Here is a 25,189-nt window from a genome sequence, read left to right as displayed (position 1 = left end):
CAGTTTGGCATAATGTGAGTCGTAGAATCGAAATATGGAAACAAATTGGCATGTCATTTCAGAAAAAGTCCGATTTTGTGTCAAAATATTAATATTAGAATGATGCTGTATCTAAATCTAATATGTATCTTAAATCGCGCTTTCGAGACATGAAAAACGCAATTTGAATTTTGTCAATTGACCCAGTAGAACGGAAGATATGCAACTGCCCCCCCCTTTTTTGGCGCAGTGTAACTCTCAATATAACAAACAACCTTTATACAAAGTTCAGGATCCTCAATAATTTCGTCATCTTTAAAGAAAATGCTATGATACAAAGCAAGTTCAGCTTCTTCACTGGTGGCGAAGAAAACGAAAGCATCCTTAAACACTCAAGCCAAACCAAGTAAGCGGAGGGTAAAGGGATCTTTTCCCTGTAATGGCACACAAAGGCCTCAAATAAGATTAAATCGAAATTCTTCTTCACATTTCTTTTTTCTATAGCGGGAACCTATCCCATTCTCAATTGCCTAAATAACGCTTTCCGCTCGAGAGATGACAGAAACCGATCATCATTTTGACTAAAACCCCGTAGGTCGTAAACAAAAGGGAAAGCTTGATTTACTTTTCTTTTCCTTCCGAATTTGAATAAAGTGAAAAGATCCTCCCTTTGCCTCTCGTGCTACAATTTCTTGAACAGCGGATTTCTAAAAATGAAGAGAGCCTTTAAACCCACCATTGGCGCAATTTAGTTTTAAATTAATGTCTGTCCCTTCAAATCCTTTCTGGAACTCCTTCCAACAAAAGAAAAAAATCTGATGTGTACACCACATGACTTCCTTGTATTAGAATATTACATTATACGCATTTTTTCTTGCATTTCATTTAAACTTATTGGATTGAATTAAATCTACTTCGCCGACAGCGCATAAACCACAATAGAATAAATGCATTCTTTAAAATTCACTCTAGTATTTGTTTACCATAGCGACACTCTGGCGCTAAATTAAGTTAACAGTATTAATAATTATATAACAGTTAACTTATATAATAATTATATAACAGAAACTAAGTTAACTATTATATAATCCAATAATAATATAACAGTTAACGTATATATTTCTTTCATATTATAACTCATAATGCACAAAATTTATATCATTCAAAGAATAGAATTATCTAACCGTTGCCACATGTTCTATTCAAATACTATAATAAAGCTAGAATGATGTATAAAAGAAATTAAGCAAACAAAACAAAAAAGAAACAGTTTTTCACAGACGATTGAGTATTTCTCATTTAATTAATTCAGTTCTCACTTCGCGAGAAGGCAAAAAATACATAAAAACTCAAAATATCTATATTAAAAATTACGAAGTAAATCTCAAACACTTACTTCCTCGAAAAAATTCCAGAAAGAATTAAGCATGATTTAATTGGCAATAATAAATGAATGCGTTATCTTTGTTGTTGCGAAGCTAAGTTTCTCTAGATTGGCAACTAATTCACTAGTCTGCTGTTTCAAATGTAAACATCAATGGCCGCCATTAAAAACAGGCTTAGCGGCAATTAAACAACTTTAAAATTGCTGATAATTCTAAAAATATTGCACACAGATTTACTAAAGGCATAAAATCCTTAATCGGAAGATAAAAACAACATAATTCAATAATTTTTAAAGCAAAAAATGTACAATTTACAAACATATCTGAGTAAAGAAACTGAGATCACTGAGCCGGGTAATAGAGTGGATATATATGTCATAATAAGAGCACAAGGAACTGACGGAACACTGTAGATGCGTGCTTAGATCCATATTGAAGAAGAATTTTGATTGCGTAGTATTTAAGGAACTTGGCAGTCGAAGCAGTTTTAATTCCATTTTTATTTCCAATTGATATTTGTGGCCACAATCACTTGGCACTCTAGTCGTGCCTTTCCACACAAGATTTACATTTTTATATATTGTTAAGATAGAAAGCAAGCCAGCGAAATTACATCTTAGCAGAGTAAAGAGCAAAGCTGAAGTGCGTCGCTATGAAAGATGGAAGCACGCGAAGAGAAAAGTTTTGGTTTACAATTCGGTGATTGGTCGTCAAGAGGCATCTGGTATTAACGGTTACATAAGATCGTATGATTAATTTGAATGACGCAATGCAGATAAGTTATTACGATTTTAGAATAGAGAAGAAGAATTAATGTTTATAGTTGTATTATAATAACATTAATTCTTCCTCTCTATTCTAAAATCGTAATAACTTATCTGCATTGCGTCATTCAAATTAATCATGCGATCTTATGTATGAATTATAATACAACTGTAAACATTAATTCTTCCTCTCTATTCTAAAATCGTAATAACTTATCTGCATTGCGTCATTCAAATTAATCATGTGATCTTATGTAACCGTTAATACCAGATGCCTCTTGAAGACCAATCACCGAATTGTAAACCAAAACTTTTCTCTTCGCGTGCTTCCATCTTTCATAACGACGCACTTCAGCTTTGCGACTCTGCTAAGATGTAATTTCGCTGGCTTGCTTTCTATCTTAACAATATATAAAAATGTAAATCTTGTGTGGATAGGCACGACTAGAGTGCCAAGTGATTGTGGCCACAAATATCAATTGGAAATAAAAATGGAATTAAAATCGCTTCTACTGCCAAGTTTTATTTACGAAGTCAACACATTAGCTTACGACGCAATCAGATTACTTCCTCTTCAATATAGGATAACTACGCGTCGACACTGCTCCGGCATTTCCTTTTGCTTTTATTATGACATATATATATAAATATTTATATACGTTTGGTGCGGCCGATTTCAACCAAAATACGAGGTGCATATCTACATGTTATAGCAGTCCTATATACAAAATTTCAACGTTCTGAGGCTACTCGTTTTTGAGTTATGCGAGATACGTACGTACATACGTTCGTACAGACGCCACGAAAATTTTTCTTCAGAATTAATTTTACAGCAGTTTTATGATTTTTTTGAAGGAAAAGAGTATTTTATTCTGTCCTTACGTACAGATATCACGCAAAAACATCGTTAAATTGCATTCGATAGCGGTCAAAATGTATATTTTCGTTGAAATATGCTGCCTGAAACTTTTCGCGATTACAATACTTCCTTTTTACTTCGTACAAGGAAGTAAAAAGCGATTTTTCCAATTAAGAAGTTAAACTCCTTAAAAAGTGCCAAACCCTTTTTTCACGCAAAATTTCAAGAAATGATTTCAACTGTATTTCTGTCAAGCCCGTACTAATAAACAATTCAGAAAAGTTTATATTTAAAATGAAACCCAAATTCCCACATGTTATCTCGATAGAAACAATGTATCAGAGTTCAAATTAAAGGGATGGTGCCCAGCTACCTGCTGCAGTCGCGCTGAAAAATCACTTGCTTGAAGTAAACTTCTTTTTTCACAATTTGTTAAAGAAATATAATGCAGTTAGAGAACACTGTGCGTCAGTTGAAGTAAAGTAAATGTTTTACAAGTTTTTAAAGAAATATAATGCAGTTAGAGAAAACTGCGCGTAAATTATAACATATTAAATTAATTATGAATTAGTTTGCAACAAAAGCTAAATCCAAAATAAACTGAATTGATACTGTGATCACTCAACTCTGCTTCCTCGTGACCGGTTGACGTTAAGAGAATTACATATTCTAAGTGAAGAGTCTTCAGGTTATTAGAGTTGAAGTTATAGTAGTTATGTGTAAAGCAGATCAGTTGTATCACCTATGTTCGACATCTTTTATACTGTCGACATCTTTTATAACTTGTTCAAAAACATTATTATTAATTTTCTGTAGTACTCAAACCATACTAATAAAGTTTGGGTATTAATTAAGCTAAGTTATATTTTGAAGAGCTACTAAGCACTTAATTGCCGACTTGATATATAGCTTCGCATAATGCAGAAGCTTTTTGCACCTTTTTTGAACGAATTCGATAAAGAAATAAAAAAGAAAAAGTCCTGGAATAAGAGTTTTGGGCAACAGTTTATAATTTGAAAAGAGAAATGCCATACACTACTTTTAAATTTTTTCTTCTTTCAAAATGTTGCATGTAAACTATCTATGGATTAATGTTTCTGCGCTTTCTTAAGAAAACAATTCCCTTCTTTAAATTCAAAAACACTGTAAAATGCCTGTCATTAAACTTTCTAAATGCAAAATAAACAAGATTATTAATCAGAAATGAGAAACCTACAACCATTATTTCTACTTGAAAAGAAAACTCCAAACAAATGCCCGGAAAAGTTACGTACTATTTCTAATGTTCCTAAAGTTAAATCGTTGGTAACAAGAGAAAATCCGTCGACGTAGAAATCAACTGCAGAGTCTTTAAATACATTTGTAGCAACAGGAAATAAAATAATACGATTTACAAATTAAAATATGGCTAAAAAACACAGTGTTCACTAGCTTTTGCGTGAGTCACGTAGAACAATGCAAAACAATTTATGGAAACTTGCATGAAACGTATTTAGCAGGAGATAAATGTAAATACGAGATGCATTTTGATCCTTGATGCATTTTGATCCTTGATGAAACATGGGTTTATATATATTTCATTGTAATAAAACGACTGCAACAAAAAGCCTATTCATTATTGAAAATGAAGTTAAAAAAATATTGTCGTAGTTGCTATTTATGCTCATATGTCTGACACTAACATCAGCCCAGGCCCACGAAATTCCTCGAGGCAAGGAGCACAAGGCACGCCTGTCATTGACCACAGCCTTGAGCACCTGTAGGTGCTCAAGCCTTAAACTTTAAACACCCTTAAACTTTATTAGTATGGTGCGATTTGGCTCAGTTCCGCTCTCAATTTTGATGAGGAACACCCCGGGGAGACGGATCCGAGGGTCTCCAACGCCTCTCCCTTGCCACCAAGCCACGCGAGGGGACTTTATGTTCGTCGCATATTTGGAGTGTCACCATGCCGCATTGACTACATTATAGTTTATATTTACATGCATCCATGCCTTCTCCGGTATTCGAAACCGGGCTCTTTGCCACGGCAGTCAGAGACGCTAACCACTAGACCGGTGAACGGTAAGGGAAAAAAAAAATGACAAATGGGATTTTGTCAAAGCAAAGCAATTTTCAGTAAGGGATTTAGGACTGTCGCAGGACTCTCTTACAATGGAAAAATTAAAAATAAGAAAACAGGGGGAAATGATAAAGTTAACTCAATGTACTATCAAGAGAAAGTTTTATGTCCTAGCATATATACAGAAGAAATTACATTTTTTTTTTATCCCAGTAGCTTTTAAAGAGTGAAACTTCAAGACAAAGCAAGAAGTTATATTTCTAAAAGTAGCAATGCTTTCTTTTAGAAACTAAAGACTGACACAAGTACTGCATATATATATCTTTTCAGTGTATTCCCAGTCAGCTACTATACCCTTTCGTTTCTTGAAAAGAGGTCTTTTCTAGACCAAAACCATCACGACTAAGGGACTCTGGAAAGAAAAGAAGTGGAAATCAATAGACCCGGAAATTTTACGAAAGGATTTACGGATTTTACGGATTACTTTTATCATGTAAATCACAATCTAGTCCTACAGTACAGAGTAAAGACTGTCAGATAGAATATTAAAAAAAAATACTATTTACATTTTAAACATTAATTAACGGCCCCGAATTCTTCCTAAAAATTCGGATTTTTTTAATATTTTGTTTAACCTAGAGTTCTGAATTGCAATAAATTGTAACTATAAAACGGCTTATATAATAGATGATTTTTCATTTACGTTTCAGCTGCCGATATCTTAGCCAATTTGGATCAGACAAAGGACCCTTGCGATGATTTCTACCAATTCGCATGTGGTGGTTGGATAGGTAGCCATACTATTCCTGAAGATAAGCCATTTGTCAGCATCATTATGGATGTTTATGATGGCCTCAACAATAAACTTCGAAGTAAGTGCATACAATACCCACTGCTTTTTAAAGTTACTTCTCTTCCTTACCTATATGAGTTTATAAACGGCTGATTTGAATGGACGGTGATCTGTGTATTGCAAATCAGTTTTAAAATTAACTAAGAGTAATTAAAGATAACAATAACTAATGTACTAACAATTAACAACTAATCCAATAATTAATACCTAAATAATTAAAAATTAATGCTGAAACTAAAATATTTACGTAATTTTGAAATTTATATTTTATTCTTTTGTAAAGACATATTTATAATTATGTACCTGATTAAACTTTTAACTGTTACTTTGTTCATCCTCTGTTCTTCATTTGTACTCTCAAATATGCAAAGCTGCTGACAAATTGTTTGGTATGTCTGATAAGCATCTTTTAGCTCGAGTTTCTCAGTTCTTTTAATGCCTTTTTTCGTTCAAAACTTTTTAAGCTATTTTTACATGTCATCTTAATGTTATTTCCAATTTACGCATATTCTGAAAGTCAATCTTCGTAACGTCCTTTATTGGTATCTGAAACATACCAGTAAGAGGAGGATTCGTCCTGATTCTTCTTTCCAAATTTTTATGTTTCTTTTCTTGTGGGAAAATGGGAAATTTTAATTCTGTCAAAACCATGATGAATACTGGAATAGTTACTCTTAAATCTTCCAACCAATCCAATGGATTGATAGTCACCATTCAGTTTGTTTAAACGATTATGAAAGATTCTGGGTGAGTTTTTAGTTTGATGAAGTTTCAAAAAGACACGTTCGTAAACACACACATCGGTTAAAAAACTGGAACCTAATGTCATCATTTTTAACTTCTTCTCAAATCTATGTCTAATTATATATAGGTATTTTAGAAATGCCGATTTTCAATAGTGTTATCTCTAGTGATGTCAAATGTTTGAAAAATATGCTCAGTTGAGTTGAAAGCAATTTTAGTACTGAACGAAACCGTGTGGGAATTTCGGTGTGATTATCTACCTTCGGCTTACTTAAAGACTTTTCACATTATGCAAAACGAAATAAGCTGTCTGTGTTTTGTGTGGAAAGTAAAATAGCTTTAATTGTGTCTAGAATTACGAATTCATAATTGAATTATATGCAATTTAGCTAAAATAATCCCCGTACTTTTATTACACCCTCTGCCTAAATATATAGGAGATTTCTGCGTAATATCTATTACTCATATAGCAATAGCATCAGAATAATTGGAAACTAAGACATAAGTATTTTACTGCTTTCTAATTCTGAGAAGCAGCTTAAATCCTAGCATCATATACGAAATGCCCTTTTTGAAGATGTTTAAAACTGCGAAACGGAATAAATGAATAATTTCCGCAGCGATTTCAGTTATATCATTGATTTACGATGCATTATTCGTCTTCCCGAATTTGATAATACTCTTATTTGGTATTTATTGAAATTCATTTGCATTATCATTGCCGCGCTTCTGCTCTTGCCAGAGCTCTTTGCTTAATTCAAGCTCACATTCTTCTAACAAATAAGATAATTCTCACGACAGGATGCTAAATTTTATTTACTCATGGAATGTGGATCTATATTTAAAAATAAGCGGATTTTCTTATCCTATGCATAAATGCCTTTAGCTAAGTCAAATTTCAGAGATGAAATGCTTCAAAAAGGAAGCTGAGATATAAATATTAGTCACTGATCTTCATTTCTTTCTATCTGATGTTTTCCAAACAGCAGCTAAGCCATTCCTTTTGCTTATCATTAGATAATATGCATAGATTGTACTGGAGTCTCTAATAATATTTCTGCTTTGCGATGTTTAGCACATATTTTTTAACTACATAATATTATTTATAAACATTTATATGAATAAATGAAACATTTGTATGAAATATTTCAAAAAATACCTATATTTAAAATAAAAACTACATGTATTTCCCCATCTGATGAAAAGATAAACGAGTCTTTCCTTCTTTATTTCCCTATTAATATTATCAAATTAAAATTATTAAATTTGGTGCTCGCAATACCCAAACGTTTCCTCTTCAATGTATTTATCAACAGTATATATCTGGTATCTTATCCTAACCACTTCAGTATTTCTTATTATAAGAGAAAAGGTGTACAAATGTACATATAATGCCAATTCCGTAAATATTACTTCTTTATATTCCTAGTTCTCTTAGAAAAGGAGCTGACAGGAACTGAACCAGAATTCATTCGCTTGCCGAAAGATATGTATGCTTCTTGCATGAATGTCGGTGAGTCTCGTTTCGCTCTAAATATATTCTTTATATCATACATTTAGTTATATGCAAAATATGATCAATATAATCACAATACATTTTATTTACCAATGATCTTAGGAGAAACTATACAGTATTTTTAATGAAATATATAGTAAATCCCTTCATAAATAAAACCCTTCATAATAAATGTCCTGGGTAACAAACCCTTCATAAATAAAATGTCTTGGGCATTTATTCAAACGTTAAAAGTTTCATTAACTTGTGCGTTATTTTATGTTATTTATGTATCATATGTTGTTTAACTTTAGTGGCATTAAAGCCCATTTTGGGGGATTGATCACTAAGGCGAAGTTCTACGTTCAATATTTGAGTATATGATTGAAAGACATCGACAGTTATGGTCATATAATGTTGTCATATGAATCCCACTCACCTTAACTACCTTGAACGATGCCTTTGAAGACCGTTTTAGAATTGGAAAATTTTCCGAAACTTAGAAATACTGCTTCATGCAGAGGTTCTACCTTTTGCCTAACGCGTACCATCTAAGCAAAAACTGAAAAACTTTAGCACCACCGCTACAAAATACTAATTCCACCACTTCTCTTGAACAAAGCTCAGATCGCATAAACTTACGAGTGTTAGAGAAAAAACTCAGTCAGAATGTTGGGTTTTTAATTTTTGAATTCAATAGTTAAAAATGCTTTGCTTCGTTACGTACCACATTTTTCTCTTGCGTACCACCTGTTGAGAACCCCTATATAAGGTACACTCTCCCTCTACTTTCAGCGCACTTTTGTGGTGTAACTGGAAGCAAGCTCGAAGCGTATTTGGAAGATACGGAGTTTGAATTCCGGCGAGGGCACTGCGGATTTCTTCAGTTTTCTGATTTAAAAAAAATTCTTTAAAAAAATGACTCTACGAGTGGCAGTGGCGGTAGCTAAAACTACTAAAGTACTAAACCGAACTGAAAGACGGTGGCTGATAATTCGACACCACAAATATTTGCGACTCCCCATTTGACTTTTGACAGTTCAAGTATATTTACTTTCTCCTATCCGCATGCCCTCGTGGTATAACTGGAAGCAAGCTTGACGCGGATTCGGGAGGCATGGAGTTGGAATTCCGATGAGGACATCGCATATTTTTCATGTTCCTGCATCGATATAACCCAATGACTCTACAAAGATTTGAAATTTCGTGGCAATTTTCCGTTTTACCAAATATCTAATTTTACTTATAATATTATAATTATGAATACTGTTCGCCATGTTTTTATGCTTTAAAGCTTTTTTGTGGTAGACAAAAAAGGCAATGATTTTGTTAACTGATGAAATCGCACCAATTAACCTTCTTGAATACTGTCCTCTTAATCAGAAACCTCATAGAGTTTAAATTTCAGAATTATTGGAGCAAGTGGGTTCGTCAGAAGTTCTGTTTTAAGATATTTCCCTCGCCTTCTTAGCATGCCTTCGTGTTGTAATGGTCAGCACACTCGGCGCATATTCGAGAGGTCCGAGGTTCGACTCATAAAAGAGAACATTGCTCATTTTTCATGTTTCCTTCTTAAAAGTAACCTCATGTCTCGACACTGTGTTATTTGTTATGGAAAGCACGGAAAATGTGGAAAGTCACATTGCAGCTAACCCAAAGTTCGGAAGATTATTAAAGTTCATTTACTTATCCTACACACTTTCAGATCACGGAATTAATTTTAACGAACTGTTTGAATTTTAACGATTGTACGATCAGATACACCAATTTTAAAAACCATTAACTTCAAAATTTTTTTCTTTGAGATTTCATTTATTTTTATAAGAAGCTGCTTAATTGTAATCATTAAATGAATGCAGCTGATTGTACTTCTTATTATGTATATATTGTTTTGTTCCGTGGAACTAATAATTGCAGGTGATAATTTTTTCTTCTGCGTTTGTGCAGATATATCGCAGTGACTTTTTAGCCATTTACCATGGAGGTAAAATTAGGAGCATAAAGAAAGAGTACAACATTAGTGAAAAGCAGAAGCAAGAACTATGGATTACTTCTGGATTCAGTGCAAAATGCTTGAAACGCAAGCAATTCCATAATAATGTTTGTTTTGAATGTAAGAGAGCAAAGAGAATGATGCCATATGCTCTAAAATAAGATATTATTGAAATTTATATCATAAACCACGTATTACACAGCTATCAAAAGGGATAGTTTTCTGTTTCAGGAAGAGAATAAGAATATATAATCAGAATCATAACTATTTTACTTTAGAATATAAGCTGGAAAGGAAAACATATTGAATCATAAGATCTTAGGTGAAGAATATCTTTATCTAAATGGTATGAAAGGACTCAATTTAGATAATAAGCATAACTTCGTAGGTACTATTTATAAAGAGATACTATAACGTGATAATTGCCAATAACATCAAGTATCGCCTGATTCTTTCCAATAATATTAAGTTTCGCCGATGAAATCTTGCATTGATTGCGTTATTTTGAAAACTCTGGAAAAGTAGACCACCCTTTTTTGTGCAGGTATCCTGCCGCTATCCCATTGTAGGGTTCTTCGCACTTTGCCTATGAAGAAACGTCGAGGAACTTAGTAACTACGTAGCGACTTATAGCTGAGTTCAGAACAACTAAGACGTAGACTCGAGAAGGGTTAAATTACTCTTTTATTCGCTCAAATAAGAATAACACTCGGCCCCTACTTGAGCTTATAAAAAGGCCTCTACTAGAGCTTTAACTCAGAATAAGAAATAGGAAACTAAACTACAACTAATTAAACGATACTTATCCAAAACTAGACGCAATTATCTATCGCAGTTGCCCCTTAAATTAAACTAAACGGTGAATATTAATAGGCACGTATAATACGGCCTAGCATAACAGATTCAAGAGTGACTTAGTCAGTAGGCAAACATGCACCACTAAAGATTCCCAGCACTCTCTATTGAAGTTAGTTGAACCTTCCTTAAATACTTCTAACTCATTTGCATTCAACGCCATTCTGAAAATTCATTCTGGTACGGAGTTGTAAGTGGAAACAAGAATTGAAAGGAAAGGTTTCAAATTTAAAATAACTGTTATAAAATTAAAATATACCTTATACGATAAAGAATATTTTAAACCCAAAAGTGAGTCAGAATATTTACACTTAATGCTATTCTGAAAAATAATCTGTCATTGTATCCACTTGAAATTATTGACCTAAAGTTTCCTACTAATATTTTTGCTTGCACTTATAAATTCAATTATATTATTTCATTTATAAAAGGGATTTGCGACAGAGCGTTCAGATACATTTTTATTTACGTTTGTAAGGTTATCCTTTTGTGAAATTATGTTTTTAAACTTTTAATACCCTAACAATTAACCTTCTTTGAGAAAGAATAAATCACACAAAAGAGGAAAATGAATAAACACGAAAATATGTCATCTGAAAATTTAATTAATTTTATTGTATTAAACGTATATGAAGAATGGCATATTTTATTATATCTGTGCTCATTTAAATTTTTCAACTAATAGAACGCATAAATAATGCAAGTAGCAAACCTCTGAAGAATGCCCTAAGAGATCTCGGTGGTTGGCCAGTTTTAGAAGGAGAAAACTGGAATTCTGCTTCCTTCGATTGGCTTGATACTCTTATTAACTTACGCAGGAAAGGATTCAGCCACAAGACCCTTATGAGTTTGGATGTTGCTGGGGATATGCGGAATAACACGGTTCATATCATTGGGGTGAGTGATTACGAATTTAATACCACTACATTTGAAAAAGTATCGTTAAATCAAAATCTCATTTTAATTTTGCATCTTATCTACAGAAACGTACTTTAGGGGAGCATTTATTAATGAAATCTTAAAAAATCTTTTAATTATACATGAAATAAAGTAGCTAATTGTAATTTTTAAATTAAAAAAATATGCTTTTATTGCACAACCATTCCAGCTGTCGGCTTCTAATAACAAAGTTTCTTAAAATTCAATAACAGTAATTCGATAAGCTTCCAGTAACAAGGTTTCAGAAATTTGTGAATATATTTCTGTTTATCTGTATCTATGCTTCCATACAGAAGTTGCGTTGTTTGGGATAATGATAACTTTCTTTCCCACACGTAATCACAGATTATGAAGAAAAAAATCCATCTTTCCCTACCTAGAGACTAACACAATTTATGATAATGCTAATGGGCTGCAGCCAAAGCAAAATTTTTAAATTCTGTGTACCCCTGAAATGTATGAAAACATTTCAGTGTGAAATAAATTATTTTATTCAAGCAATAATCAATTCTTAAATAATTTCTTTTTTGTCGAACCAGGAAACAAAAACTTTTGACATTCAGGTTAATACATATGATGTCATGATTTCAATTTAATGTAATATAACAACAATTTTTCAATATTAATAAAAGAATTAACGTGGCTATAATATATCATATGAATTATACTTACCTGAAACAAAAATGCGCCAACAGCACCTATTTATTTAAAACATTTAAAGACATTAACGAACAGTTTTCGACAAACAGTGATGTCACATGCAATCGTTTGCTTTCTTCAACGTCAGAATGTGATATTATATAATAATAACATGTTTAATGTTTGACAGTGTTATTTTTATTTCATATTTTATAAAACTTACAAATTTTTGATTAACAATCTCTACGATTTGAAAGCGGGCAGTAGCAACACTTTTCGATTAGTGTTTTCAGAATTTTTAATTACTGTCTACCTGTTCTAAAGTTGTACGAAGATGAAAACAGACGAAATGGCTTCCCACGAATTTTTGAAATCCAGGGCTACTTCTATGAAAATTCAACTCCCTGCCGTTCCGGAGGAGATAATGTCACAAACAAACAAACAGATGCACACAAATTTTGATAGTACCATACCAAAAATAATTTTGAACCATAGCAAACTACCTATAGTATTATATTGTCATAAATTATCTAAGTATGTCTTAAGCACACTGTGCGTACGCATGCAGACTGCTGCAAAAGAATAAAAAATTGAACGAATCATTTTACTTTTGCCAAAATTTAGAAATTATCCACTACTTAGCAGAGAAGCAGAATGAAGAAAGATAAAACCATATTTATGTACTTCCGCTTTAAACAATCCACATTGAAAAATTCAGGGATCATCATGTCTGGCATTAGTAGTTGACAATGAGTGAAACCGCACGTCGTTGATATTGATGAAAACAATAATTTTTGTCGATGGTATTAAAAATAAATTTCCCCCCTTTTTTATCTTTGATTCTATTATCAGCCTTGGTACGTCCTGATAAATTATTAGAGAAAAATGACGTATGAATACTTTAACAAAATACCCGACTTTTGGTATCTGTATCAAATTATTAAGGTACTGAATTTCCATTTGAAAGTAAAAGTGATTTATTTTCAGACTGAGATGTGACAATAAATTTAAATACTATCAGCATGTTTCAAATGGTATCTTTCCCCATTCCTAAATCTTTCATTGAATTTCTGAGTGCATATGTCACTCATTTTTTAATATTGCCGGAACATTCCAAAATCATTTAAAGAACATTGCTGTCGAAAAAGTGATATTTATGTCTTCCATTTCATTGTGGACTATGGTAAATACCTACTTAACTGCTTGCCGACAAGCATGTCATGAAAAAAAACAACGTATAAAGCAGGAAAAGCTAAACTTGCTTAGTAACAGAAAAACCTTACGAAGAATGGAGAATATTATGCATTTCTTTTCTGAAGAGTCAAAGGACTTTATTCCAAATCTTTTCGCATCATGGGGTTCGGATAGATTGATTCAGCAACTCGGGACTTATTAAGAAAAAAATTACGCTTTTGATTTTTAAACTTCAAGATTTCTTTCAAGTCAACTGCCATACAGTGGCAGTTTCTGAACACCAACAATCCATGTTGATCTCGCCTGGAAGTTCGAAAGACAACACTTTGAATTAAGAAACTATTATCTTACTCATTTCGAGATGGTTTTGCTCAACATAAATGAACAAAAGGCAAAATCAAAGCAAAAACTTAACACCTTTTTCATATCAAGAAAAACGCACTTGCTACGAAACGAATTGTAATCCAATTAAAAACCTGAAGAATAACTAGAAAAACTATCAAATTAATTTTATACTGGTGGGTTTTGCTAGAGCAGAAATGTCTTAGTCGAATAAATCATAGAAGAATGTGATTAAAAAGTGTTCACACTTGTTGAACGCTTGTCTCATCAAAAGAGATAGTTTGCTAATAATGCCATGAATAAAGTGATTAAACATTTTTAAGATTGTTCTGAAGAGCAGAAGCTAAACACAGTCAGGAATAATCAACGAACTAAGTATAGCATCAGTTATATTCTGAGAAAGGGTAATAAATTCCATTTCAGGCAAGGTAAATGTATTCTATTCTTACTTGTAGGGTTATTTCATTATTTTAACAATGAATAGGAACAAAAGAATGAAAACAGTTTTTAAACACAATGTTCTTAAAGTTGCGTATTCAAAATTCTGCATAATGATATTTCCTATGCGCATTGCATTTTGAGGGTACACAAAAGAAATCTCTAAGCTAGAGCACTCATTAATTATGCTTCGTTTAAAACCCTTCTAGCGTTATGGATTTAGCCCAAAAATTTGAAAATTTCTCAAAATGTCATGAAAAAATAGAATTTTCTTGATTGTAATTAAAAAATAGCTCTCTCACTTTGTAGCTTGATTCCTCTTCTTCCAATGTACATCTAACCCGAAACCGGATACATTCAAAACTGGCAGAAATTTTCATATATAATGAGTGAAAAAGCGACCCTTCTATGCAGAAGTTTACGACCGTAGGGCTGAGAGAGATGACCGCAAGAAAATATAGCATTTACCACGTAGGAAACGTCATAGTTCCCACTATTTTGAGACTTTAAGGGTAAATAATGATGTTATTTGGGCAAAGATTCTGGTTAGAAATTTTATATAGAGACAGATGAGAGATCTATTCTACTAACATTTAATAAAAAGAAATATAAAAGCAGAAATACCATGGTTTCTTCCGGAAAACAGCAAATGGGAGCACAGCATCGCATGTGTGTCAGGATAATTTCTCAGACTCTCAGAAATGCTCTTTTGGATTCACATTGTAGGATTTCTCCCTCTTTTAGGCTGAAGTAAAGGTACAGAAACCTAGTGAACTGTTACGCGACGTTTCGCTGAGTTTAAATAACTAAAATCGTAGACTCAAGAAGGGTTAACTGCCCTTTATTTCACTCAAAATAAGATGAACAATTGGTCCCTTTCTCGGGCTTACAAGTCCCCACTTGGGCTTAAACTCAGAATAAGAAATAAGAACTAATTTAGAACTAACTTAGAGACTTAGCCGAAGCTAAGACAATTATCTAACATAGTTTGCCCCTTAATTTAAACTAGTCTGCTAATATGAAAAATTACGTAATAAAAGGCTGAGCGTAACAACTTCAAGAGAGATTTAGCCCGAAGGCAAACTCTCACTACTCATGATTCCTAGCCTTCTCTCACGGAATAAATGCATAAGGTATTTCTCCCGCCTTCTTAGCCTGCCTTCGTAGTATAGGGGTCTGCAGGCCGGGCGCGTATTCCAGGGATCCGTGGTTGGATTCCTGGCGAGGGCGTTGCTCATTTTTCATCACCTCCTGCTTCAAAAAGTACCTAATGTCTCTACATATTGAACCTTTCTTAAATACTACTTCTAACTCATTTACATTCAACGCAAGACTAAAAACTCATTTTGATATAGAGTTGTAAGTGGAAACACGTATTTATAGGAAAGTGACTTAAAAATTAAAATAACTGTTATAAAATCGAAATATATTTTACAACATGTAACACATTTTCGAAGAGCATTCAGTAATTAATTTCTCATAATAAATGTTAATGCACTTCTATCTCTAGAGTTACTCTTTTCTCCCTACTTCAATATTGAAGAGGAACAGAAAATGAACTGGTCTACTCCTCTCCAAATCTAGTTTCGAAGAAGGATACTTGAGTCACTAACGGTTGCAAGATTTATGACTCATAGAATATTTCCCAGAGTATGAAGTAGGAATCAGGAGCACGGATATACGAAATTGGAGTTAAGAACTTCCCTTCTTACCTCCGTGGTTAGGAACAATGAAATTTCCAACACAAATTTAAGATTCAAACTGGAAAAGAAATACGCCAATGCAAAATATAAATTTAAGTCAAAAATATAACTTTTGAAGAAGAGCGATCGTCTTAAAACCAGCGTTGTTTTATTGAAATTTTACGCCAGACTGCGATAAAATTTTGTATTTTAAGAATTACTGACAACGGGAATTACCTTTACCAGTTTTTTTGCCTGTGAGAGAAACCACACACTTTTATTTAATATTTGTTTCGAAGTATTTCTCTTTTTTATCCATATTTGACTGTTTTTCCTTACTTTTAATTTATTTAAGTTAAAAATTGAATTTTAGAGATATACAATAATTCTGTTTTTGCAAAGATTCAAGTTCGCAAAATTTCTTTCGTACTGTTATCGGGAACATTCATAAAACTCCTGCTGTAACTGAAGTTAAACGAATTTCTATCGATTTCCTTTAATTTCATTCTAGTATGTGCTTGAAGCGCTGTTATATCTGATACATACGATCTTAAATTAAAACGTCTAACATTTGAAAATAAGTAAAATAAATGTCCCAGTCAAAGCACTTTTTGTATAATAACAGAAATGATACTTTCCCATGAAAAACATTTGTTCTAACACGTATTTTGTTTCTGTTATACACCTCACACAGTTTCTTATTTATTTATTTTTTAATTTCTTTCTAAAGTTGGATCAGCCATCATTAGGAATGCCAGATCGTAAGAATTTCCTCGCGGGATTAAATGATTCCTTAACAGCTGCTTATTTTCAACTGATGGTAAAAGCAGCTAAGCAGTTGGGTGCAGATGAAAGTACCTCAGAAAACGAGCTCCGGGAAGTGCTCAATTTCGAAACAATGCTTGCCAATGTAAGACACTTTTCTTTTTACTATGAATCCACGTATTTTTATGAGTAAAGTTTTATTTAATTTTACTTTTTTTATTGCTCGTTACATAAAAAGCAATTATTTCATTTTCACGTATATTTCGAAAGGGAATTGCAATGTTTATTGTAAATACAAATTTTAGGCATCTAATTGAAGTTTGGGGATACAATTATGAATTAAGTGGAATGGAAAATTTTATATAATATGTATTTTTAAATATTTTAAAACTTTTTCTATTGAATTAAGTATGGAAGAATGTTTAAAGTAAAACTCTAACTAATAACAGAACAAAAGTTTAAAATGAATAATTAATAACTCTTTACAAGCACTTTTTCTTCAATGTTTCTTGTTGTTTTCAGTTTGCACAGATATTAAGCAAATATTCTTGTCTTGCTGAAAATATATACTGAGAATTTTAGCTAAGAGCAACATAATTGCGCGGAACTTACTTAAATATTTTTATATTATTATTCGTTAATACATGGTGTATCAGTACATGTGACAGGTGACGGAAGACGTGGGTCCCATGCCTTTACCATTATGGGTAACTGGTATTGCCCCACGTCCATTATTGTTTAGGGAGTTCCCCAGATGGTAATGGGGGCACACCCAGGCGACTTGCACCAACCGTAGAGACCCAGTATCTAATGCATGGGCCCTACAGCCAGCTGTCTCTAGTGGTAATTTATTGAAAATTTTGATATTATCGTACAATGAGATACATATAGTTATACAATGGCATACATACAGTTTTACAGCTAAAAACAATGAAATACATATACATATATACAATAGTATGGTGTGTTAAATTTACATGAGAATTTTGACAATAATTTTCCTGGTTTCAATACACCTATAAAATCTTATAGTAAAGTAATAAACATATAGTATAAATAATATAACATAAACATAGTATAAGTAAAGTAATAACCATATAATGTATATATGTATAGATAATTTAACTATATTATTAATTTTGACGTTTTTCCTAATTTCAAATATAGTTTATAAAAATAGTAAAATTCATGAGTTCATAAGTTCATAGTTCATGAGTATAATTTCAAAAGTAAGTTTCATAAGTATAAGATCATATATTTCAGAAGTTCATAATAATGATCACAAGAAAATTCATTGTGGTTGAAGTTCGTATTCATAAAGTTCATAGCGATGAGTCAATCTAAAGTTCGTACTCATGAGTAGAGCTTTATATACTTCATGGTAGACTATATATACTTCATTAAGATTTTTGATAGACTTTATAGAGATCGTAAAGTGGTGTATCAGTACAGGTAAAGGTAAAAATATGGGGGACACCAGCGATGTACCATAGGTCAACTGGTAATGCCTTCCCATACTAACTCTTTGAGAGAAAAAAAGGGGGGTAATAGCAAGTTTTATAAGAATTTGCATAGACTGAAGCTTTACAAAAGGTCTAAGGTTTGCCTATTATGGTACATAGTGCAATTCCACAGTACGCCCCGCATCCATTGTACAGCGGTGACAAACTTTCAGGAGAGATAGAGTACACCTAGACGATGGAAAATCACATAGCAATTGCATGGTTGGAAACGCTTTCCTGGCGCGGTAGTGACGGCACAAAACTCAAAAACGGAAGGACACAAACAGTGAAACAAAACGTGTTTAATTATGTTTAGTACAGCAGAAACCAGCAAATAAAAACAAAAACAAACAACGATCGCCATTAAGGAAAAGGTTCGAAATTACGACCCCGTGATGCAGAGCTCACTTCTTCGGGCATGGAAGATCTGCATCACGATTGGAAGATGTATGAAGCACAGTTACTGCATCATGGTCCGGGGCTTAATTTCGAATTTCGAACACACCTTCTTTGGTGACGATCGTTGTCTCTTTATGTTGTTTTTTCTTTGTTTTTGCTGCACTATGAATAATAAATATGATTTCTCCCCCCCCCCCGTTCGTGTCCTTTCTCTCTTGACTTTTGTGTCGCCACTACCCCGTCAGGAAAGCGTTTCTTACCATGCATTGCTACGTGATTTTCCATCGTCTAGGTGAACTCTATCTCTTCTGAAAGTTTATCAACGCTGTACGGGTACACCGTGTATATTGATGTAGTTATAGACTTTCAGTTTAAATTAATTGTTATGAAAAATTGCTGTAACTTCAATTTATAGTCTGGTATTTAAGTTTAAAATTACGAGTTATTTCTAGTAACTAATTATCACTAATCGCAACTAAGCGGATTATTAATTAAAAATTTTACTGCGATTTTAATGTTGCATATGACAGCGAATCATACAGAAATTTGGAAGAACTCCGTAGATTTTCTTTCCATATCGCACTCTAAATTGGCATGAATACTAACATCATTTTAAAATGGATTTTTACGTCAGAACTATTCCAACTTCAAAATAATCACCAAAAATTCAAACGTTAACGCTTGCTAGTTCTACGAATGAGAATTTTCATTTTAGCCAAACATAACGGCAACATATGAGCGAAGGCAATACTTGGCTCTAAATGAAGCTGCTAACGAAATTATTAGTTACATTTAGTATTCGTTTTTTACAATCTTTTCCACTATTTTCTTTACTATAACTAAACTAGCATGTTTTGGGGAAAACATATATTATAGAAATGAGCACCACAGTACAAAGTTTAAAATTACTTGGTTAAAAAAGTATAAAGAAATCTATTTAAATTTCATAACATCGCTTTCGTCTTACTGTTTTCGCACAAATTCTGCAAAATTATTACCATTTAGGTACTGCGCATCTCTCAAACGCAAACTAGAATTTTGCAGCAATGTTCTTGCCGTCTTTGGTGCTAGCCTCATTACTATCAGGCTAATGGCAACAAACGTGATATCCTCAGTTTAAACTCAGCTACCACTTGTAGTATATTTCCGGTATGGGACGAAAACCTGACCTTATTATTACTTTTAGAGTTATTTTATTTTGAAATGAAATTTATTAATGAAAACTTCTTTAATAAAATATTCTTAAAAAAGGAATGCAATAGCAATTTAAAACGATTTTATGTATTTTACTCTAACTTACTGTACTTTTCATATTGAGAAAATATTTCATACTTAAATCAATTTGGTGCATTTATTCAAACAATCTATTTGATGCCTTTTTCTATTTTAAACTCAATAAAGACTTTTCCACAGTTCTCTTTACCGCTAGAGGAAAGACGTAACTTTACAAGTCTATACAACAAGTACACTGTTAAGGAGCTTAACGAAAAGTTTCCACAGGTAAAGTTATTTATTTATTTTTCCTAAGTGTATTTTCATATACTGCAACTCATTGCATGCTGAATGTATAAAGCATTTACGCAAGGGAATTTGCATGGGGATATACTAAAATAGACAGATTGTAAATAAAACAAGCGCAATATTGTTGGGAAGGGGTCATGCCCATGCTCATACGGTAGCAGGTAATTAGCAATGTTAAGTCAAGCCAGAATCGATACAAGAGTGGTCGAATCAATCACTTCCGCCACTGGTCCTATTTCTTTGTATTGAACAGCGCCGTGTGGATGGCCTTAACACAAGTTTGAACTGTGATCATGGCTGAAATTCGAATTGGTTCTAAACTAAAGTACCCATAAATTCAATCCATAAAGCCTGTGGCCATAAAGCTTGTGGCAATTAGACGTGCCTGTTGCGGTCATTTGCAAGTATGATCAATGGGTATCGCTTAGGTCAAAATAGTCAGCACTTTCGGTCGGCACATTTGACCACAATTATCCGTGGAGGATAAGGTTAATCAGCAAACTCCGTGTCATTCTAATTTTAATCAATATCCTCACTTTCACTCAGTAGAGCACTCCAACACTGTAATCAGCAGAAAACACCTCGTTTACATCATTCACTGACTCCTACTAGCTTGGAAAAATGTTCAGTATTTCAAGGGGTATTAAACTGAAGGAGTGGGAAAAGAATCTAAATTTAATTGAGTTTGCTAGGAATACTAAAACGTTCAATATATTAAGTTCTCTGGATTAGGTTTTTGACTGTTACCTAATCAAAGAAAGAAAAAGTAAATTAATGTCAAATTAATTTTACATTTACTAAACATAAGCTCTACATAAAAATGATGGACTTTGCGATATAAAAATGTTTAAATCAGAATTCACTACAAATTAATCGCCATTACCTGATTTTATATCGCCATTTTATTGAAGTTTAATTACTCAGATTAATCATAATAGATGAACTCTTAGTTATCTTAAATTTTTAAACACATACATATGTTTTTGATAACAACTCTTGATAATAAAATAACTGATAATCATGTTACGTAATATCTGTTATTTTTTAGGCTTCATACGTCTATTTTAGTAATCGTCTAGTACTACTGTGGCAGAATGCATTCATGAAATCCAGAGAATAAATGAAAATGACATTTAATCATCTTAGAGAGTTCTTTACAAATGAAGATGAAGAATGAATTTATTATTAAAAACAGGGGTGCGAATATATATATGTGTGTGTGTGTGACAAATAGAAAAAGAAAGATATTTAGAACCAAATACACAGACATGGAAGAAATGAAGGAAATTAAAAACCAATAAAATTCATATTTCAAATTCCCCCATAAGTATGTAAAAGTTTACTAAAATTCATTAAACCAGTAGAAATACAAAGATAACAAAAAAAATGTAGGCATAGGAATGCAATTAAAATCCGATTCAACGTTATCAAGAGAAGCTAGATTAGACTTAATTGAGCCCATCTTCCCTTGGATAACCACTACGTCTCTGTTAATCCATAATTAGCTGATGAACCATTCTAAATTATTATTTAATTTTAACAGTTAACCCGAAACTTCTGCTGCTTTACAAATCAGTAACATAATGATACTATGAACAAATCATTAACCTAATGATACTATGAACAAATCATTGACATAATAATTTATTCTTCACTATCACTTACTATTTTCATCACATTTGTGAAACAGCTGCGTAGAGGAGGGGCTCGGAAATTTCACGTGAACTGTTAAAATTAAATGATTTAGAACTGTCCATCAGCTAATGCAGTAGATCAAATTTAATTGTATTCGAATTGCTCTGCCTCTAATGTTTATGCTATTTTTGTATTTCCTTTCTCTGTATTTCTGCTGGTTTATTGAATATAATCTGAATTTTACATATTTTGGGGGAAATTTGATAATTGATTAATGTTCAGCAGCATTTGCCTGAAATGGTATTGAGATAATTTTAAAAAATCTTTTGTGATACTGTAATTAATATATATTTATATATATGAGCAGGAAAAAATTTATCAGAAGAAAGTATATAAAGAAGAGGTTTAAAGAATATAGATGAATATGCAATTCTATTAAACTTATTATACTGAATTTGAATAAATACATGTCTGCGAAATTCAGCTTCTCCTAAATTTCATCTTGGTTCATCTTGGTTATGATTAAATTTTAAAACTTTCTTGCATACCACAAGAGATCTGAGGTTTATCTTCTTTATTTTCTGACAGATTAATTGGCTGAAGTATTTTAACGGTTTGTTAAAAGATCAAATTTTTGAAAATGAAACATTGGTGGTTGCTGTTCCTAATTTCATCAGGAAATTCGCCGATTTGATAACGCAAACAGACAAAAGGTAAGCAAAAGTGATTAAATTCTTATATGCACAAAGATTTTAAAATGGTTTTTTATAAATATAAGAAACAAAAAGAGAAGAAAAATAGATAGGAAAACAAAATAAACATGTTTCCGATTAGGCTAACAAAAAAAATCAAAATCTTTGTTTTAATTATTGAAAGCAAGATACTAGAATACTTGAAATTATTCATCAAAGTATATTCAGAACAAAGTAAAAAATCTTACAAAATTTTATAATAGAGTAATATAATAATTTCATTCCATTACTAAGACTGCACTGATACCAGTAAATATTACAATTGCCAACAAAGAAACATATTCCTCATATGTTATTTTTTTTCAAATATATTTAAAAAAGGAATTCTTTCCTAGGATTTAATTTGACATTGCATTATTACATTTGAAAATGCTGTTGGGAAATATATTTCCTCGACTGTCTCAAAATAGAGATGAGGATATAACACCTACTTTGTTATTCTATTGCAGTAAAATTTAATCTAGAAGAGTTCTGTCTGAGCTGCTCTGAAATATTTGGTACACAACTTATGTTAAGCCTTTGGTTACACGTATGGCATCTACCGTAATAAGTAATTTTTAGTAAAGGAGATCCCACTGCAATGTTGTTTCTATTATATGGATCAACCATACAAAATCAAAGCATTATGATGATTTGAACAGGTTTCCTTAAATGAAATTTGCCTTTTTACTATACGATGTAGTTAAAATTTGATGATTATTATCTCTTATAATTTTCTATATCTTTAATAATGTTTTAGAAATAAAGGGTGAGAAATACAGAAAATATTTATTTAATATTGAACAATTTTTAATTTTTAAAGGACCCCATATTTCTTTATGACTATATTTATATTGCTTCATACTTCTGAATTTTGTTATCAAGAAATTCGGCCTCTTTTTCACGACACAAAATTTATGTCGATTTTTCGATTCATTTAACCTTTTCAAATAGAAAGAAAGAAGAAAAGTATATTGTGTGCAATTGGATGTGAAAACATTTATTCATTTTCGCACGTTAAAGAACGATAGGAGTTAGAAGTTTGGACCTAACGATCGATTCAAAAGGCTATATTGAGGTTAAAGAATGTGAGATGCACTACATTATTTAAAAAGCTGAAAGTAAATGTACAAAGTATTGGAGAGGTTTCCTTCATGGAATTGTAGTTTTTCTGGTAAGAATAGTGTTTTTTAATGGAGAAACTTTTATGCCTTATTAACAATAATTAATTTGTTCTGGCCTGAATACAGATGTAATAGTTTGTAATAGATATATCGAGTTTTAATAACTTGAAAAAATAAATATGGAGCAGGCGTTATTAAAATTGCAGTCTATCATTAAATTTCTGTCGACATTATCTGCAGTGACCTTTTTCCCCTATTAAACTCATGTAACTAATTTCTATCTTTCAAATATTGACTCTTTTCTCTCCCAAGGTGAGTTTTACTTAGCTTTCATGTAAATCAAAAAAACATTTTCAAAAACACTGCCATATGAATGAATGGAAAGTTAAACAAATAAAAACTAAAAAGCTATGTTTTCGATAATTTAATGAAAGCTTATAATTTTTTCCTTTTCTTTTCAGAGTAGTTGCCAATTACATGCTGTGGAGGGTTGTTAAAGAATCATTGCCCAATCTAGCCGAAGACTCGAGAGCTTTGATGCATGATTACGAATCAGTGATGTCAGGGCAAAGTAAACAAAAGCCTCGTTGGGAGCAATGCCTCTGGTCAGTTTCTGGCAGTCTGGGAGTTGCTCTCAGCTCATACTACGTACGAGAACATTTCAAAGAAGAAAGCAAACAAGCAGTAAGTGTGAAATAGTTTGCCTTCTCGATACATATACATACAATATCGATTACATAATACTACATATCTGATGCATAATATACTAATGCATAATATGTAGCCGAAGTTGCTTTGAAAGTTCCTAAAATCTCTTTTCATAACGTGAAGATCTAATTTGTATCGATTGCAAAAAATAAAAATGCAATCAACGCTTTAAAAACGGCTTCTTGGGAAGTTATCGAAGATCTGAGCTCCTATGTATACATTCTAAAATGTAACAATTTATTACTAAAATACAAATTATTCGCTTTAAAAGTAGTGGGTCATTTCTTTTAAGAAATTTTGCAATATTTCTGTTAGTCAGAAGTCGATCGGCATTGAATTGTTTTATTTAATTATGTCAAAGCACTCGTGGGCTATCTACCTAAGTCTGTCTAAAAGAAAGGATGTATTCGTGGAGGACGTTTTAAAGGAAACTGATTCATATTCACGTATACATAAGAAAACGAACAAAACCAGCCCGTTTCCTTGGATTCGACTCATAACCGAATTACCAGTATTCAGCGATTTTCGCCACTCGGACACTTGTAGGACCCTTCCATGTTAGATTTTCTGAGGGATGTTAG

General features: G+C 32.3%; 1 protein-coding gene across 1 annotated transcript in view; it reads left to right on the top strand.

Annotated features, from left to right (window-relative positions):
* The window catches only part of LOC118194736 (neprilysin-2-like), a 66,069-nt gene that overhangs the window by 7,510 nt on the left and 33,370 nt on the right, over positions 1–25,189 (top strand). Inside the window, exons 3-9 of the mRNA XM_035365968.2 lie at positions 5,760–5,921; positions 8,076–8,159; positions 11,675–11,886; positions 16,954–17,133; positions 20,303–20,389; positions 22,634–22,758; positions 24,362–24,584. Coding sequence (XP_035221859.2) covers positions 5,760–5,921; positions 8,076–8,159; positions 11,675–11,886; positions 16,954–17,133; positions 20,303–20,389; positions 22,634–22,758; positions 24,362–24,584 — 1,073 coding nt within the window. The remainder of the gene's footprint in view (positions 1–5,759; positions 5,922–8,075; positions 8,160–11,674; positions 11,887–16,953; positions 17,134–20,302; positions 20,390–22,633; positions 22,759–24,361; positions 24,585–25,189) is intronic.

The sequence above is a fragment of the Stegodyphus dumicola genome, chromosome 5 (assembly GCF_044657685.1).
Source record: "Stegodyphus dumicola isolate Sdum_Otavi_A_Nest chromosome 5, ASM4465768v1".
NCBI classification, from domain to species: domain Eukaryota; kingdom Metazoa; phylum Arthropoda; class Arachnida; order Araneae; family Eresidae; genus Stegodyphus; species Stegodyphus dumicola.
Note: the sequence above shows the minus strand (reverse complement) of the source record. Positions and strands in the feature narration are given on the sequence as shown.